The 17,024-nt window shown below is 41.0% G+C and overlaps 1 protein-coding gene across 1 annotated transcript; it reads left to right on the top strand.

Moving 5' to 3' along the window:
- Positions 1–1,658: 1,658 nt before the first annotated feature.
- NR1D1 (nuclear receptor subfamily 1 group D member 1) lies at positions 1,659–11,544 on the top strand. The gene is made up of 8 exons (XM_075177107.1): positions 1,659–2,287; positions 6,401–6,688; positions 6,968–7,056; positions 8,171–8,315; positions 8,406–8,824; positions 9,622–9,807; positions 9,924–10,134; positions 10,948–11,544. Exons 1-8 carry the CDS (start codon positions 2,257–2,259, stop codon positions 11,145–11,147), a joined length of 1,569 nt encoding a protein of 522 aa, XP_075033208.1. The 5' UTR covers positions 1,659–2,256; the 3' UTR covers positions 11,148–11,544.
- The last annotated feature ends 5,480 nt before the right edge of the window (positions 11,545–17,024 follow it).

Here is a 17,024-nt window from a genome sequence, read left to right as displayed (position 1 = left end):
TCATGCCTAACAATTTCTTTGCAGGCCTAGATCATGAAGTGTAGAAATGGCGATGACTAACCTTAAAGTGCTGTATCTTGCAACAGGCGTGAAAAGTTCTCCATAATCTATTCCAGATTTTTGGGTATACCCTTTTGCAACAAGGGGCGCAACATGGCATTGCAGGGCCCCATAGCAAAATTTTGGAGAGGAACCAGCAATGCAGGTCCACCCAGGTTTCACTGTCCATGTTCCGGCCGTGTGCATGTTCTGAGAAGGCCCCCACACCACCTGCAGTGGCGATAGTTCTGCCAGTGTCTATATAGACTCATGTAATATAAAAATAATATGCAAATTATGCTAATTGCTAATGTATTGGTTTGCATTTTGTGCTGCCTTCTGGTGGATAAAATAATATTTCTCCTATGTACTTTTGTCCTGTTGATATCAACTATATATATAACTTCAGTCTGGAAAGACTGTAGCCTGGGATTTGCATTGGTGTAAATGTTTATTTTGTTGCAGCTCTGCAACATAATTACCTTTTTTTGCTACAGAAAGGCTAATACTTTAAATTAGGGCTTCCGAAACTATGCGTCACTATTTATAGATGACATTAATGAAACAAATCACCTTATTTGTGAAAAACTGAACTGGGTGGCATGTTATTACTGAAAAACGAATACACAAATATGATCTTGGTTTCCACTGTAAAATATTAGGAAGCCCTCATTTAATGGTTGTTTTTCCACTAATGAGCAGCAGGAAAAAAACATATTTTTTATCAATAGTATTCCAAAACACAATAAGCTTAACTCCATACTAAACTGTCTGAACATGAGTTGTCCATCAATTCTTAATTGGCAGGAGTGAGAAGACAATCACCTGAATGCCCCAGATATCAGGGGACCTACTGGATATTGTGGAACCCCATACGTCCTTAACTACCCACATACTAATAAGAACGCAAGTATCAATAAAATAGCACCATATACATAAATGTACAATAAAATAAGAAAATGGCACCCACTCCAATTAAGGGTTAGTCTAAAAATAGGGATACAGACCTAGGAGGGCACAGAATCGTGTAGTAGTAAATGATTTCATTAATTCTGTCCAAACTTGATTTTTAAGTGAAAAAAACAGAAACGAAAACATTAATATTTAGTTCATTTGTATAATAAACCAATGTTAACTCTGGGTTAAGAGCAAAAAAAAAAGACCTTGATTTTCAAACAGAAAACGCCACCTTACTCTTATTACTTGCAAAAACCCATCTGCGAAAGAGTTCGTGTATTTGCATACAAGAGTCTACAGAGCTGTTCGATGAATGCAGGCAAAATGGTTTCATGTACAATAATCTTGTACGTTTCCTTGTAACACCATGTGAATGGTTTGCATGCCTGGTAGCGATTGATAAGTAACATTCGCATGTGTGTAAATATTTCCCTCTGTCACCGTCAACAAAGTTTAGTGTAAAAAAAAAAACCCCAGCGGACTCCCCTGGCCGCAGACCTAGCCGCGCATGCGCGTTGCGAGACTGCTGAAGAAAGTGTGTCACTGGGGCACGAGGCTCTCCCAGGAGTCACGTGGTTCTTGCTTCAGTGCCGCGTGCAGGGCCCGGGAGGGACAGCCACTTGTGCGCAAGCGCAGTGCTGCAGTGAGCAGAGTCAAGCTGGCTAAAGCAGGCAGGAGGTGTGAACGGGAGAACATTGCAGAGTAAGGAGGGTGGAGAGACAAGACGTGTACCCATAAGCTATCTTCTCACAGCACAGTCTGGACAGCTGCAGCACTGGTTGTGATACTGCAGAGGGAAGATTATTCCAATAAGGTGCATTAGAATCCTGCAGATCATTTTACAGATCACAGAACGCTTTTACCATCTGAGTGCAGGTACCTTCTTGGGGGCACTGGCATCTTTTTGGTTTTCATAGATTAATAGATATTGTGGAGTTTTTGTTTGCGCCAAAATCCACTGGCATTTATACTGCAAGTGTGCTCCACTGCAGAATTATACAGCGTTTTACAGAGGGCATCAGATTCTTCACCTCTGTGTAGGACACAGCTTCCATTTTTTTTGTTCCCAAAGGAGCATATAGAACAACAAATCTATTTTTCTTTTTACCAATGCAGCAGCTGCTATCAGCATTGGCTACAAATTATCCATGTAAAAGGAATTATTACAGCGGATCGCTACAGCCAGGGGGTATATAAAGGACACCAGGACTGCAGTGTAATATTAGACGTCTTGCTGTGAATGATCCCAGAATTTCAACCATGACAACTCAGGATTGCAGTAATCACACAGGTGAGAGGAGGGGGCGAGTATTTGGAGGATGTCTGCACTACGATCATTGAGCCTGTACTAGAATGAATGGCTACTTTGTCTGACATGTTATGTTTATGTTTTCATCAGTGATAGAAGTCAAGTTGAAATATATCGTTGTGTGTTTTGTTAACCTGCTGTTAGTTTCTGATCCCAAGCATTGGGAATGAATTATTTTACCTGACCTTGTCTTTGAAGTTTTCTATTTGTTTTTTGCCTCTAGTAATTCCTATATGGAGAGGTTTAATGTAAGGTGTTATTTTCAGCAAATCATTATTTTTCAAAATGTGTTGTAGATCACATAACACACTCTAGGATATTTTAACTATGCTAAATATTCAGTGATGTAGGAGAAGTTATTGTTTCACATTCTAAACATATTTTGTACATGCCAAGCTAGCTTTCTCTTTTTCTAAATTCTGTAACATCTGCCTTATTGTTATTTGCGGTATTAATAAGGTCATCTAGATTAATATCTTATTTAAAATGCACAATAATGTGTGTGTGTGTGTGTGTGTGTATATATATATATATATATATATATATATATATATATATATATATATATAATTTGTGTGTGTTAATATTTAAAAGTAATCTTGTGTGTGTCTGTATATAATGAAAGCATGAATGGGAGGGGATCCTGGCCTGCAGAGCTTGCAGTCACATGGAAAATATAAAGTAGGTCACCCAAGCTGTGTGTGAGCCAGATCCTCCCAGTCCCTGCACGTGTTCTCCCGCCCTAGCCATGTGCACAGTGTTTTCATTCCTGCTTCTCTAGTCTAAGCCATAATTGGACAGCCTAAGCCACGCCCTCCCCCTCCTCTGTTGAGGTAACTGGTTCCTAGGACACTCCCACAGCTGGGTCTGGGACTGGATCCTGGACTACTACCTAGTTTATATGACTTCAGACACATTATAAGTTGTCCACAATGCCTCTAACCGATATACATTTATGTTTAAATATAGTGTTGCATGTTTGTCCTTTGTAGTAGGAAAATATCAGAAGTGGGCAACCTGTAGCTGTTCAGCTGCTTTGGAGCTACAAGTCTGAATATGACTTAAAAAAAAGCATGCTGGGACGTGTAGTTACAAAACAGATGAGAGCCCCCAAGCCTGTAGCCTTTTAGCAGTATGAATAAAACAGACTGGGTAGTGTAGTATTTGTTGATACCATTTTATTTTTTAGCCTAGCAATTTAATTTTAGCCCAAATAAAAAAGCAAAACTTGTTAATTTTAAAAAAAAAGTGTGGTCCCCTCCCCCAGCATGTGGGCATATTAGTATAAGTGATTCCTTAGTTATATCATTCTCGCCCTTGCATGGTTCTAGTAAGAGTGCAGTCCTGCAAATTCAGTGTCTTGTGTTGAACGTCAACAGTTAGGTTAAATAATTGCAGGGTGGTGCCATGTGTAAAAGGAGGAGAAATGTGTCATTAGGGCAGCAAGATTGGCCGCAGGCAGTGGGGAGGTGTGACTCCAGAGTACATGTGCCGTGGGAACACGTGGAGTGTGTGCGTGAGGCAGGAGGGGATGAGTAACCTGAGGTCACAGAGAAGTGTTCATTACATATGGCTGGACACAGTTTATATAACTTGAGGAGATAAATGAGTAAGGGAGGAGAGTCTGGATGAGGACAGGTATAACAGGAAGAAAATGAAGTGCTGAGAGAAAGAAAGGGTAGCATGTGAGCAATACAAGGACAGCTAAAATTCTGAATTAGAAGACCGTGTTCAGGCGACTGTATATGGAAGATAAACAATGTAATATTTTTCTTTTGTGGTGTTTATGGGGTGACGCTTAACAGGAAGGAGGAGATAATGTATCTAAGAACATGAAGCAAATGCGAGACACAGCAGATGGACAGACAGAAATACTGTCCGCAACATATGCTGAACTTAAAAATAGAAATGGTAGTGGAGGGAGAAGGGAGTGCAAGGGATTAGGAAAATAAATTAAAAAATCTCAATTGAACAATGTAGAAATCTAGAACTTCACTAACGCATTCTACCACTTCTAAAAGCTATATAACATTTAACTCCTTTATTTTAGATGTTTGTTTATTTTATATCCATGTGTGTGAGGTCATCAATATAGCATTACCAATCTATTGCTTCTAACTAGAAAAGTCATCATGTCCTGGAGTCTCCAGATGGGTTTCTATGTCCTTGTCTACATACTAGTCAGTGCTGTATTTACCATATAGGCTACGTAGGCACATGCCTAGGGCAGCACACCAAGGCTTTGTTGTTAATTTTATTCACTGTTTAATTCTTTGTAACTTGGTCTTTTTCAGCCACTTATTTTTACCAGTAGAAATGCTCTAAGTGAATTGATTGGCTGTATTTTCAGAACTATTGGTTCAGCACACATGGCAGCTTCAGTGTGTAGGTAACTGGTCACCTTGAAAGAAACAGCCGTTTCAATGAGATATTGCTGTGTATCACGCAAAACAAGTACAAACTAAAAGAAACATGTTTGAGGTGATGCCCTTTATGTGCTTTTGAGCACATATGGAAATAAGAGCAGATAAGGGGAGTCGTGTAGGTATTCCTTGCCTTTGGGAAACCATAATAAAAAAAAATGACAGCAACAGTAATCGGAGCATGAAAATGAAGTTACTTGAAAATTCTCCATGACATTAATGATGTGTCTCGATTGTGCAATACTGTAGGTGTAGCAAATGGCTCCTTTTCTAACATTGTATTTACAGCCAACATTTGTACTGAACCACAGCAACCAGCAATTATCTTTTATCAGTCTAGTGCAAGCTAGCCAATGGGGTTTGTTGATAAGGGTTAGTGCAAAGTTTGCACTAAATGCAATGTTAGTAAATGAGCCGAACAGGCCTTGTGGTGTTTGGGAACTAGTCAGACTGGAATGCCCTGATCACTTGTGTGAAAGTTGCAAATCACTTGATTGCTTCCTGTCTGACTGATTGCAAGGAAATATTATGTATTCCAGGAATGTCTGCTGTAACCTCAATGGTGCTTCTGCCTATGACTCTGTGAATATATTTTTCATATTGAAGATTTGTGTGTTTTAATGTGATTTTTGTTCCTTTTTTTTGTTTTTAAAAGAAAGTCAAGTTACTATCTAAACCAAAATAGATTAAAAGAAGTAATGTGCAATAGCCGTGCTATTACTGAAGTCATAGTGGACCTTTAGCTTATTGCAGAGTGCAACATTTGAATGTATATAATATATACGTTTTAAAGATTAATGTGCTCTTTCTCTTCTTTTCTTTCACATGATATTCGTCCACTACTTATTATGTACACATATGTTTACAAATATCCATTAGCAGGTTGATTTCCTGAAGTGCGAGTGGCAGGGAGTTCCTGATATGTTTTTACCCCTGCATGCATTACCCATAATGCAAAGCGGTGCCTGCAGTGCAGAGTCCCAGACGCTCCACCTTGTGCCAGACATTAACCTTTCATTAGCTGTAGCACTGGGGATCTTGCAGAAAAAGGGTTTAGTCCACTTAACACTATAAATAATGAGGGCTAGGGCAATTTCTCTATATGTTCTATACAAATTTGAGTGTAAGTAATATTTATGTTGTGTTTACTGTCAGAAACTGCGTAATGTAGGCACTTGTATTATTGGCAGTACATTGTAAGCAACCTTATTTAATACATTTTGAGTAAAATGTTGTTCTCTTCCTACATCACCTCTTCTGAGGTTAATGTTATGCTGAAAATTCCTTTAGGCTGTATTAATAACTTTGTCAAAGTAGGAGTATATGATTTTAAAATAACCTAGATAATGTTAACCTTGTTTAATAGCCTGTTATTTTTGACATGTGGCTTTTATGTTCATCTAAGATGTTGCATGTCTTAACGTCCGCCAGTTGTCTATCCAGTCAGTCAGTCAGAGGCAGCCAGTTCTGGTTTGAACCACTATTCATGAGAATGAATTTAACAGCTCACTGGGATCCACTCTGTGAGGCGTGAAGACTACATTTTCATGGATTAGTTTAGTCCAGTAATTGGTTGTCTCCACTGTGTGTAGGTAACAGATGCACTATAACACTTTCATTGTTTTATTTCCCTTTTCTTAATCCCATTCTCCTTCTCTCTCTATATCTTCAGGTGGAGTTATAAGTTATGTTGGCTCCAGTGGTTCTTCCCCCAACCGGACCAGCCCAGTGTCTCTGTACAGTGAATGCTCAACTGGCAGCCCTCAAAGTGGAGCCCCTCACTATCCATCATACCTGCCTCCCTCCCCGTCCCACTCGTATAGTGCCAGCTCCTCCGGCTCAGGAGGGGAGACCTCTCCTCGTTCTTCCTATGGTCTGGCGTCATCTCCAGGAGGGCTCCATGTGGCACTGGATGATGGTAGCAGGGTGTCCCCAAGCAAGACTTCCAGCAACATCACAAGTAAGTATGTAACCAGGTCATATATATATATATATATATATATATACCATAAGAACAGAGTGCAGGCCGGTTACATACCTCTATTAAACAACAGCAAGATTCTGTTCAATAGAGATCTGTTTGCCTCTTTAACAAACTTGTGCTCACTACACATGCTTCAATCGTAATATCACTGACATGAAAACTATTACAATAGGCACCGACAACCCTAGTGTAACATGCTAGAACTGATTTAAAAAGCTGTTTTTATAGTGTGCCTTTTTATTATCTGTTTTTCAGAACTGAATGGAATGGTCTTGTTGTGCAAAGTTTGCGGTGACGTAGCCTCTGGATTTCACTATGGTGTACATGCCTGTGAGGGCTGTAAGGTGAGTGGTGTCAGAATATGAAAATGAAGTTGATGTACTGTATGATTTTTAAATCTACTGTTTGGATGATGTCTAGGTAATTACACTAAGTGAGTGGTTTCTGGCTAAATCCCAGTGTTCTCTGGCAGTTGGCGTGTGGCTGCTAGGTAAATCCCAGTGTTCTCTGGCAGTTGGCGTGTGGCTGCTACGTAAATCCCAGTGTTCTCTGGCAGTTGGCGTGTGGCTGCTAGGAAAATCCCAGTGTTCTCTGGCAGTTGGCGTGTGGCTGCTACGTAAATCCCAGTGTTCTCTGGCAGCTGGCATGTGGCTGCTAGGTAAATCCCAGTGTTCTCTGGCAGCTGGCGTGTGGCTGCTAGGTAAATCCCAGTGTTCTCTGGAATATAAAGTAACTGTAGGTTTTCCTATCCCCTGTACCAGAATGCAGTGACATTGACCTTCTCCCAACCAGTGCAGAGCTAGCACCTCCCAACAGAACCGGAACATATGTGATACATGATTAAACCTGTACTGTACAATTAAGTGTTGACATAGGAAATATCTGATTAGGCATATATTGGCTTTATTTGGAATAATAACTACTGTGCAGTTACAATAGGGTCAGGGTTGGTGGGATCCTGCTTTCACTGTATTGGACTTATATCCAATTAAACTGCTATCCAAAATTATACCTGGTATACTTAATTAGAACTATGATCTGTAATTCATAGACATATAGTTTCAAGCTTGTGCTTTATCTTGCTTTCTTTTGATTGCTTTCTTTTGAATGTTTCTTTCTTCTGTGAGTGATCCGTATCCATTGCAGGTTTTCTCTTGCTAACGTTGTGCACGGTGGGGTTTAGGACTCTCTCCCTTGGTTATATTAGATGTGGCTTGTTTTAAAGCTGGTTTGGCACTGCTAGTGGCTTGGTTGTCATACATTCATTACCTTGATAGTTGTGATGTGTCAAGGCCCATATCTCTTGTCCCCATGTATTATAATTGTTTAGTGAGAACTTGATGGCAATGAGAGCATTAGTGGATTCCAGTAATTCTTTTGGAAAATGTAAATTTGTCTTGTTTTCAGCAGGTATACCAACTATTTATTAACCTGACACTTGTGCACCTCCTCTTTCAGGGTTTCTTCCGACGCAGCATTCAGCAAAATATTCAATACAAGAAGTGTCTGAAGAATGAGACGTGCTCCATTGTGCGGATTAACAGAAACCGCTGCCAGCAGTGCCGCTTCCGGAAGTGTCTGTCTGTGGGCATGTCTAGGGATGGTGAGTTCCTGTGTCCCTTTCTATGGTTGTTGTTTGTCACCCAGTTTAGGTTTCCTGAATACTAACTCTTAAAATGTTTTTTGTCTTTAGCTGTGAGATTTGGTCGCATCCCAAAGAGGGAAAAACAGCGAATGTTGGCAGAAATGCACAGTGCAATGAGTCACATTGCTGGTGGCCATTTTGGGAGAAGAAGTCCTGTTCCACTTCAGCCACAGCAACTTCGACCTTCCACTCCTCCCCACTTGGGCCCAGCCTCCTGTCCTTCACCTCCTTCCATCCAGGAAGCCTATCCCCACTACCCCCAGCAGCTGACTCCTCCTCGCTCTCCCAGTCCAGACCATGTTGATGATGTCATAGGTCAGGTGGCTCAGGCTCATCGGCAGATATTTGTCTACGCCCATGAAAAAGTGAGCGGAAAGATGGCATCGTGGGAGCACAATGACATCCCTCCATCAAAGTGTTGGACTCAGGACAACGGAGAAACCAGAGTCAATCGCAGTGTCTTTCTGGTAAGAGCTGCGTACTTGCAACATATCTCATGTCAAACTGTTGACAGATGTATTTGTAGATACAGAAATAAACTTATATAAAAATACATGTATTTTGTCAGTAATTAGATGTTTACATCCAAAACCACCAGAATGCCCAAAAACTTGCAGTATACCACTATACAGAAGCCGTGGCATTCTTATCTGGAGCAGCCTGCAAAGCCATGCAAGAGATTAATATTAGTTGCAGCCCTCGCATCACACACAAAACAGACATTTCTGGAGTGAAATTTTACAGTCTTAATCTACAAATAATTTCTTCTAAAAAACCAGTGATAAAATTTGGTGTGGGGTGGTCATGTCGTATCGCCCCCTGCAGTGAGCATGACTTAAAATGCACCTGCCACATACACACTGTGAAAGGAACCATTTTGTGTGCTGAACCAATGTCCATTAGAATGCAGCCTATCAGTTCACTAGGAGCAAGTGAAGTTGCTGGTTTTACTGGATTGTAGGCTGCATTCTCATGAACATTAGTTCCATTCACCACATGGCTGCCTCTGTGATGTCACTGATTATTAGTGAATAAGTTGCTTTCACAGCATGGCTACCTACATTTTGTGCTTTAATACATTGACAGAGATAGTGCACCTGATGACTCTTCAGACCTTCTCATTTATTGTCCGTGTATGGAAGGCACAGGGAGTTAAGCAGACACATGGGAAAATAATATACAGATTGGCAAAGATATTTGTACATGTACTGCAGAGTGGTCATTGCTGTGTGATAATGCTCATTATTCTTGTCTCTTTCTCCAGGCATGCCCCATGAATGCTCTGCCCTGTGGAGGTAAACTCCGCTCTGTACAAGAAGTTTGGGAGGATTTCTCTCTTAGTTTTACCCCGGCTGTGCGAGAGGTGGTGGAATTTGCCCGTCACATTCCTGGTTTCCAAGACTTAACTCAGCAAGACCAAGTCACCCTGCTAAAGGCTGGTACATTTGAGGTGAGTGGTTAGCTGTGTTTCAGTATTTGTCATAGCTACAGTATCACACTCCACCACTTCAATCTTTTCTCTTTCCAAGTGTCTCATATGTCTCTCTGTTCTTTCTCTGCATCCAGGTCCTCATGGTCCGATTTGCCTCTTTGTTCGATGTGCGAGAACGTTCCCTGCGCTTCCTCAGTGGCGCAACATACTCTCTGCCAGAGCTCCAAGCCATGGGGATGGGTGAGCTTCTTAGCTCAATGTTTGACTTTAGTGAAAAGCTGGCATCTCTCAACCTGAGCCAAGAGGAGCTCGGGATCTTCACTGCACTTGTACTCGTATCAGCAGGTGAGAAATTCCCTGAATCAGGACAGGAAGTGGCTTTATCAGGCTTTATGCTACAGTTTGTCTAAGCTGGCTCAAGTAATAAAAGTTCACGCTTAATGGGACCTATCACAATGGTGGCAAGTAATTTTTTGTTAACTGTAGCCTAAGAGAGGGAAACGCATTCAGTATGTTAACTATAATGAACAGCGCTTCACCCTACCCCACAACATCCTGATCTACGTCTGCTCTTCTGTCACTGATTGGGAGCTTACAGTGTCTGTGATTATCGTGCTAGTATTTTTGATTAACATGCTAGAAACAGTATGTTAAGCAACAGCAGGGCTGGATTAAGGGGATAAGCGACTTACCTCCTTCCCTGGCGCGCTGTATGCTCTTTACTGAGGAGATCTCGTGAGACTCATGAGATCTCCTCAGTAAGGAGAATGCAGCGCGTCAGGGAAGGACCGTAGTGAAATTGCTCAGCAAAATTGATCGCGCCGGGGGCGCCCCCACCCCGACAGATTAATAATGCTGCTGAGCACGTTCAAGGGCCCCCTGGATGCCCGAGGCCCCTGGGCTGTAGCCCAGTTAGCCCTAGGGTTAATCCGGCCCTGAGCAACAGTATCAATTACTGGGCTAAAAATGAATGAAAATTGTCTTATAGCGGTATAAACCACCTCAAGCTTTGAAGGGGTTAATGGTTTTTATCATTCAAAGGTAGAACAAAATGAATAATAATTTGAAAGTCATTATCATTTAGGAGATCTAAGATATATTTTTTTTATCAATGTTGTGTGAACCTCCCTTCTTATTGCTCTTATTCCTCTGCTGCAGACCGTTCAGGGATGGAAAATGCCTCCTTGGTAGAGCAGCTGCAAGAGACTCTCATCCGTGCCCTTCGCTCTCTCATCTTTAAAAACAGTCCAAATGACACTTCCCGTTTTACAAAACTACTGTTGCGATTGCCAGACCTGCGAACCCTTAACAGCATGCACTCGGAGAAATTGCTGTCATTCCGTGTTGACTCACACTGATAACATGATGGGGATCTGAGTAAATCTGCTGAAACATGGACACTAAAATAAAAGTGGTCTTCTGGTGATGGCATCATAGACTGTCACTTCCTGTGGAAGGCTAGATCATACAGTTATGACACCAAGAGATGGGTGTTGAAGAATGCCCCTTGACTATATCTGCATTGTGACAATGATGATATGAAAAGAGATTCTCACAAGATACCACTGGCATGAACTGTTCTAAAGATGGGTGGGGTATATAAGACACTTATGAGAGGCGAGACCTGCAGAGCAATGTATATTTATATACATATTCATCTGTAAATACTTTACTGTCATACAGTGTAAACCATTGTGTAAATATTTGTGTGTATATCAGAAGTTGTGCTAAATATAAATATTTTATGACAACCTTGTCTTTTGTTGCACTATCTATTCATCAAACTCATCACTGCCAGAGAGGGTTGTACACTAAAAGTGGCATCTGATTGGATCACGCATGTATTTATTAATTAATAGAAGAATATAGTGTATGACTAATGATATTAGTTCCTTTAAAATGGAAAACTGCTGGAACGAATACGACAAAAAAAGATTGCCTGCTTTTAAAAAGGATGAGTGCTTTTAACCTATAGCTGGGAGAGTTTTTATCCGCATTTTGGCCCATTTCATGACTACGCCATTCTGCTTGTCTGTGGCTAAACAAATATTAACATTAATGTCCAAATCAAAAATTGTATATCCTTAGAATCCAATCTCTCTTCACTTTTACAATGTATTGCTTGTTCTATTTATGACTTTGCAAATCATAAAGGTTATCATTTTTAATTGGATATTTCATGGATGTAAAATTAAATACGCAAACTTCTTTTTATAAAATTAGCAGGACTTAAACTCTGCAGCATCTTAAACATGGCTCATTTTAATGCATAATTACTATTCGTTTTTCCAAATTTAACAGAATAAAGCAATGACTGTGAATGTGAAGTGAGCAAAATAAGCAGCCTCTCGGTCACTGTTTGGTAACCGCTCCTGAAAGAAATCGCAGCTTCCAAAAGTATCCTGTTTTCCTGCAAAGAGTCTTTGTTATTGTTCTAGGAGGCTGTTCCCACTCTTCCTTGCAGAATTCTTCACAAATAATCTGTGACTGGGACATGAGCTTTGGGATGTTTAAATGGAATCTATTATTCATTTCACCCAGACAATATATATTGTGCTCCTGGCTGCCACATAACTCCAAAGCATAATAGATCTACCCCTATGTTTAACAAGCTACCAAGGTGTTATCTTAGTCTAACCTTTTAGTTTCATTAGCACACAACATTTTGTTCCAAAGAGTTACTGACTGATCTAAGAATTGTTTTGCTTACTTGAGATGTTTATTTTTGTGAGGCGATCACAGGAAGGGTTTCCTTCTAACACTAGTCTGAGTTTCCCAGGTCTTGCCTTGACTTCAGCAGTTTCCTTAACTCTTGCTTCCGAATGATGTATCTAAAAGTGGAAATCACAAGTTGTAAACTTTTAAATCGTTTTCTAGCCTTCCCGTGCTTTTAACAGTCAATTATCTATATTTTGAAGTCCTCGGTCAGCTCCTAAGAGGAGTTCACGGTTGTAGAGTAGGCAGTCTGATAACATGGTTGTAGTATTCGGATCCAGGAGAGAAGTGCTGGGGGGTGTAGAAATTAGTGATGTTAAATAGGCAGGAACGTTGGCACAGGTTACAAGTAGGACAGACTAGAAAGGATGCTTATGTAACTGCACAATATTGTAAAGGTAAAAGGGGTATATGAAGGGGCGTAGGAACGAAAAATGTCATGGGGGGGGGGGGGGAGGGGGGTGTACAAAAGGCCAAGGACTACTATAGGGCTTGAAGCTCCTTTTTCTCGCATTTGGTATCTCATTTTATGACAGGTTGTAACAGTGACTTTAGGTCTACAGAGTCCCAAACCTATGTTAATTTTTGTTTGTGTTTCAGAGGTTGGCCAACCCCAGTTTCATTGTTTTACTATAAAAATGTATTTATGCATTATTAAATATTTAGTACCAATTCGTACAATAGCTGCTAGATGGATAAATGTAATTGTTCATCTTAAATATTTACATTTTTCATAGTCCTTATCCTAGTTTTTATTAAGATTTCATTGACCGCATAATCTCATTTGATTGGGCGTATTTTTAAATCTGTAGTCACTAGTTATGGTATGTGCTATAAATTTAAATCGTTATCTCATGTTTGTTACTGGACGCAGCGCACAAAATTCACAGTAAACATAAAGTGAATAGTTGTTTATCATTAATACAAGTTATTTATTAAATGTTTATGAATTAAATCAATCTGTATTAAATCTATACGAAGGCGCTCTATATTAAAGAACATTTGGTAGTTATACTAAGACGATCCATAATTTAAAAGTTTCACAAGTTTAGAACACATACCATAATTTGAGATAGTAGCATGAAGGCTTTTGTGTAGAAGTTTATGGAGGAACAAAACAGTCTTTGCCCACCCAACAAAAATCATGGGGAGCAACTGCCCCCCCGGTTCCTACACCCCGGGGTATATGTAATGCTGATCTAGTGGCTAAAAGATGTGTATCGATATTGCATACATTGGGGATATCGGTGTAGGAGGTATATTAGGGTGCACGAAAACTAATGATAGATTGTGATGCAAGTAAAGCTAGAAAAAAAGAATAGAAAATATATAGAATAAAGGATATAAAATTTTAGAGTATTTAGATAAAGATGAGACATTTGTTTTTACAACTTATTTTGATTGGTCAAGTATATAACAAGTACTTGTATCTGAATAGTCAATATATATATGATTATCAAACAAAATGATATATATGGCGCTAATCACCACTGCGTATGTTCTAAAATCAGTATCTCAGATGGTATATATAAAAGTCCCAAATATGAGTTCCACTTTAATCAACACTTGACTCCTGTACGAGTGGCAGCCTCAAGAGCCTGGAACCAGATGGTCAGCCCGGACAACGGGGATAACTACAACAGAAAACAGGCAGGGCGCCCTTATAGTGTGATATCAAGATGTACAGGTTGAAAAAGGTAATAATATGCGTACCGTAAGGTAAGCAGCAGTGAATATTAAGGCGGAGATGGAGATATAGAACATCGGTGTTTAGAGGTGTGTTACCCTCATTAGGAATATTATCTATTGCGGTCTTACACTTTGTCTGTTCTCTCTATATCGCTGTGCTGATTCTTTGGAGATTTGGAGGAATCCGACCAGAACAGAGGTTATCTCCATGTCCGCCGTGATATTCACTGCTGCTTACCTTACGGTACGCATATTATTACCTTTTTCAACCTGTACATCTTGATATCACACTATGAGGCGCCCTGCCTGTTTTCTGTAGTGTGTGTGTGTGTGTGTGTATATGTGTATATATATATATATATATATATATATATATATATATATATATTAATAATATTAGGTAAACAAGTATAATGAAGTCAAACCTGAAGAGGCATAACACAAGCATAAATAGAGAACCTGCCTGTGAAAAAGTATGACTAACTGTTAGGGTTAATGATATTTTAGTAATGGAGTGGGTGAGGATTAAATGGGGGAGTGTGTGATGGTACAGGAGAGCTGTGTCCTAGTCAACTCACAATAGTGTGATTAGAGGTAGTAGATTCCTCCATGGCTGATATATGCAAATTGTTTTACAAGTGAGGGAAAGGACGGTAAAATCAAACTCCAATTTTTGATTAAACACCTGTCAGATGTTCTGTAGAGATAATCTTGAAAGGAGTAAGATATCCTAATTGACCAGAGATTACGCTCAAGGCTTACAGAATTTTAAAGGACATACTACACATAGTTTCTGTATCCCCTTTTCTTGTTTTCTTTTCTATTTTTTATTTGGTGGAAGTGTGAGGTCCAGGATGACCCCTGGCTATAAGCAGATAAAAAAAGGATGAGCTTTTGGCTTTGTGTGTCGAAAGAGGAATTGTTGTCGTACCCGGAAGGAACCGAGAGGAACTGATTCAAGCGCTTATGGAGGCTGATCAAAAACTAAGATTCGGAGGAGGCAGTGGAGAACATCTCTCTACTTCAGGAGAGCAGTCCGCACTGGACATTGCCACAAATACCTCTGTTGATCAAAGTTAGGAGTCTACACTGGACAGTTACCTTCACACTGCTCTCAAACAGATGAAGCATTCAGACTCGGCAACATTACTGAGGCTGATCCAACGACTCCCAAGAGGTTGCAGAACGCCGCGCTGCTGCAGACAGGGAGGATACTGCTGCAGAGCTTAAAGCCGAATGCGAACACCGGCTGGAACTACCCAGGCTCAACACCCAGTCGTCGGACCAAGGTCCGGGTAGGAAAATAACCAGGCACGACAAATTTCCCGTGTTGGAAAAGGACGACGACCTTGATGTTTTCCTGAGAGGATTTGAAAGGACTTGCCAACATTTTGAACAGGATCCCAGTGAGTGAGCCAGCTATTTAACCCCTGGACTGAGAGGGAAAGCTTTGGAAGCGTTTGCAGACCTTCCCCAGGAACTGGACGGGGATTATGTCACAATTAAGAAAGCCTTGTTACTTCGTTTCAACATAACTCCTGAGGCTTACAGGCGGAAGTTCCGAGACTCAAGGCGCAGTCTCTCTGATACCTATGCCGGACTGTTAGTGCAATTATCTTCCATGATGCATCAATGGATTGAGGGATTGCAGGTACTGGACTATGACTATTCTCCAGGAGCAGTTCCTCACATTGCTCAGCTGAGGTGAGGGAATGGGTTGTGGATCGTGAATCTAAGACAGCGCAAGCGGCTGCTAGCCTGGCCAACAAGTACACAGTTACCAGGGCTCCTGTAACAAAGAAGAGTTGGGGAGCACCAGGGTAAACTACGTATAAAGAGAGGCAACCTGGAGGATTACCCCTGAGTTCCCCGTCAACCAAACCAGCTGTTGCTGCACCCTTTGGGAGGGCGGGAGAAAAACTTGTTTTAGCAACTGGCTGCAGGTGTTTTACATGTGATGAAATGGGGCATATCAGTGCCAATTGCCCCAAAAAGAAAACAACTCCTTCACCTGTGGGGTGGGGTGGGGGGGGGGGGATGGTGGCAGGAAAGCCATTACATGTGTGCAGGAGGGCCCCAAGAACGCCACAGAGACAATCTGCAAGTAGTTAAGGTAGGACACCAATTCGCACTTGGGTTGTTAGACTCTGTCGCAGACCTGGCTCTTGTACATCCACCTCTAGTGAGCCCAGAGATCATTATTCCCAGGAAGACTATTGCTAGTGTACCTAGATTGGGGATCTGGCATAGGAATAGGAGACGGTGGGGTACTAGATAATCTGTCTGCCATGGTACTGTTGGGAACTGATCTGGGAAGGATGCATATATAAATGAAAGTTATGTCATTTTTGATGCACACTAACCCTATTCTTCCTCAAATGGACTCTCTTGACCAGCATAAAATAAGTGCAAAAATATGTAATGAAATTTCATGTGCTGCTGAGAATACTCATGCAGATTTCCAAGTACCTGTGAGGCAGAGGGAGGGATTATGTGCCAATGTGTTTGATGATAATGTTCTTATTGGAGAGATTAGCACTTTAAATCCCCTAGGTTGTGAATTTAATCAAGGCAAAATGTGGGCAATTGTGCCTAAATGTGATACCATGTCTGCTAATGTTTTAGGTAGTCAGATCGAGTTATATGTTGTCAGCAGTCGCGGCGGTGCCCGCGGGCCGCCGCGACTCTTCCTGTCCTGCTAGTGATGTCCCGGCCGTCTCCATGACGACCGGGGCATCACTTCCAGTTCCAATGTCCCGGTTGCCTGGGCAACAACCGTGATGCATTGGGCTCCCTGCCAGCTGTCAAACAGCCGGGCGCGCGTGCGCGCA

Source organism: Mixophyes fleayi, chromosome 6 (genome assembly GCF_038048845.1).
Source record: "Mixophyes fleayi isolate aMixFle1 chromosome 6, aMixFle1.hap1, whole genome shotgun sequence".
NCBI lineage: Eukaryota > Metazoa > Chordata > Amphibia > Anura > Limnodynastidae > Mixophyes > Mixophyes fleayi.
This window is presented reverse-complemented; position numbering and strand designations above follow the sequence as displayed.

What these genes read in the sequence shown, in the direction of transcription:
- NR1D1 (XM_075177107.1), top strand. Translation starts at nt 2,257, where the DNA reads ATGACAACTCAGGATTGCAGTAATCACACAG. An exon ending in TGTGGGCATGTCTAGGGATG is followed by an intron (nt 8,316 to 8,405) that starts GTGAGTTCCTGT and finishes TTTTGTCTTTAG; the next exon opens with CTGTGAGATTTGGTCGCATC. An exon ending in ACTTGTACTCGTATCAGCAG is followed by an intron (nt 10,135 to 10,947) that starts GTGAGAAATTCC and finishes CCTCTGCTGCAG; the next exon opens with ACCGTTCAGGGATGGAAAAT.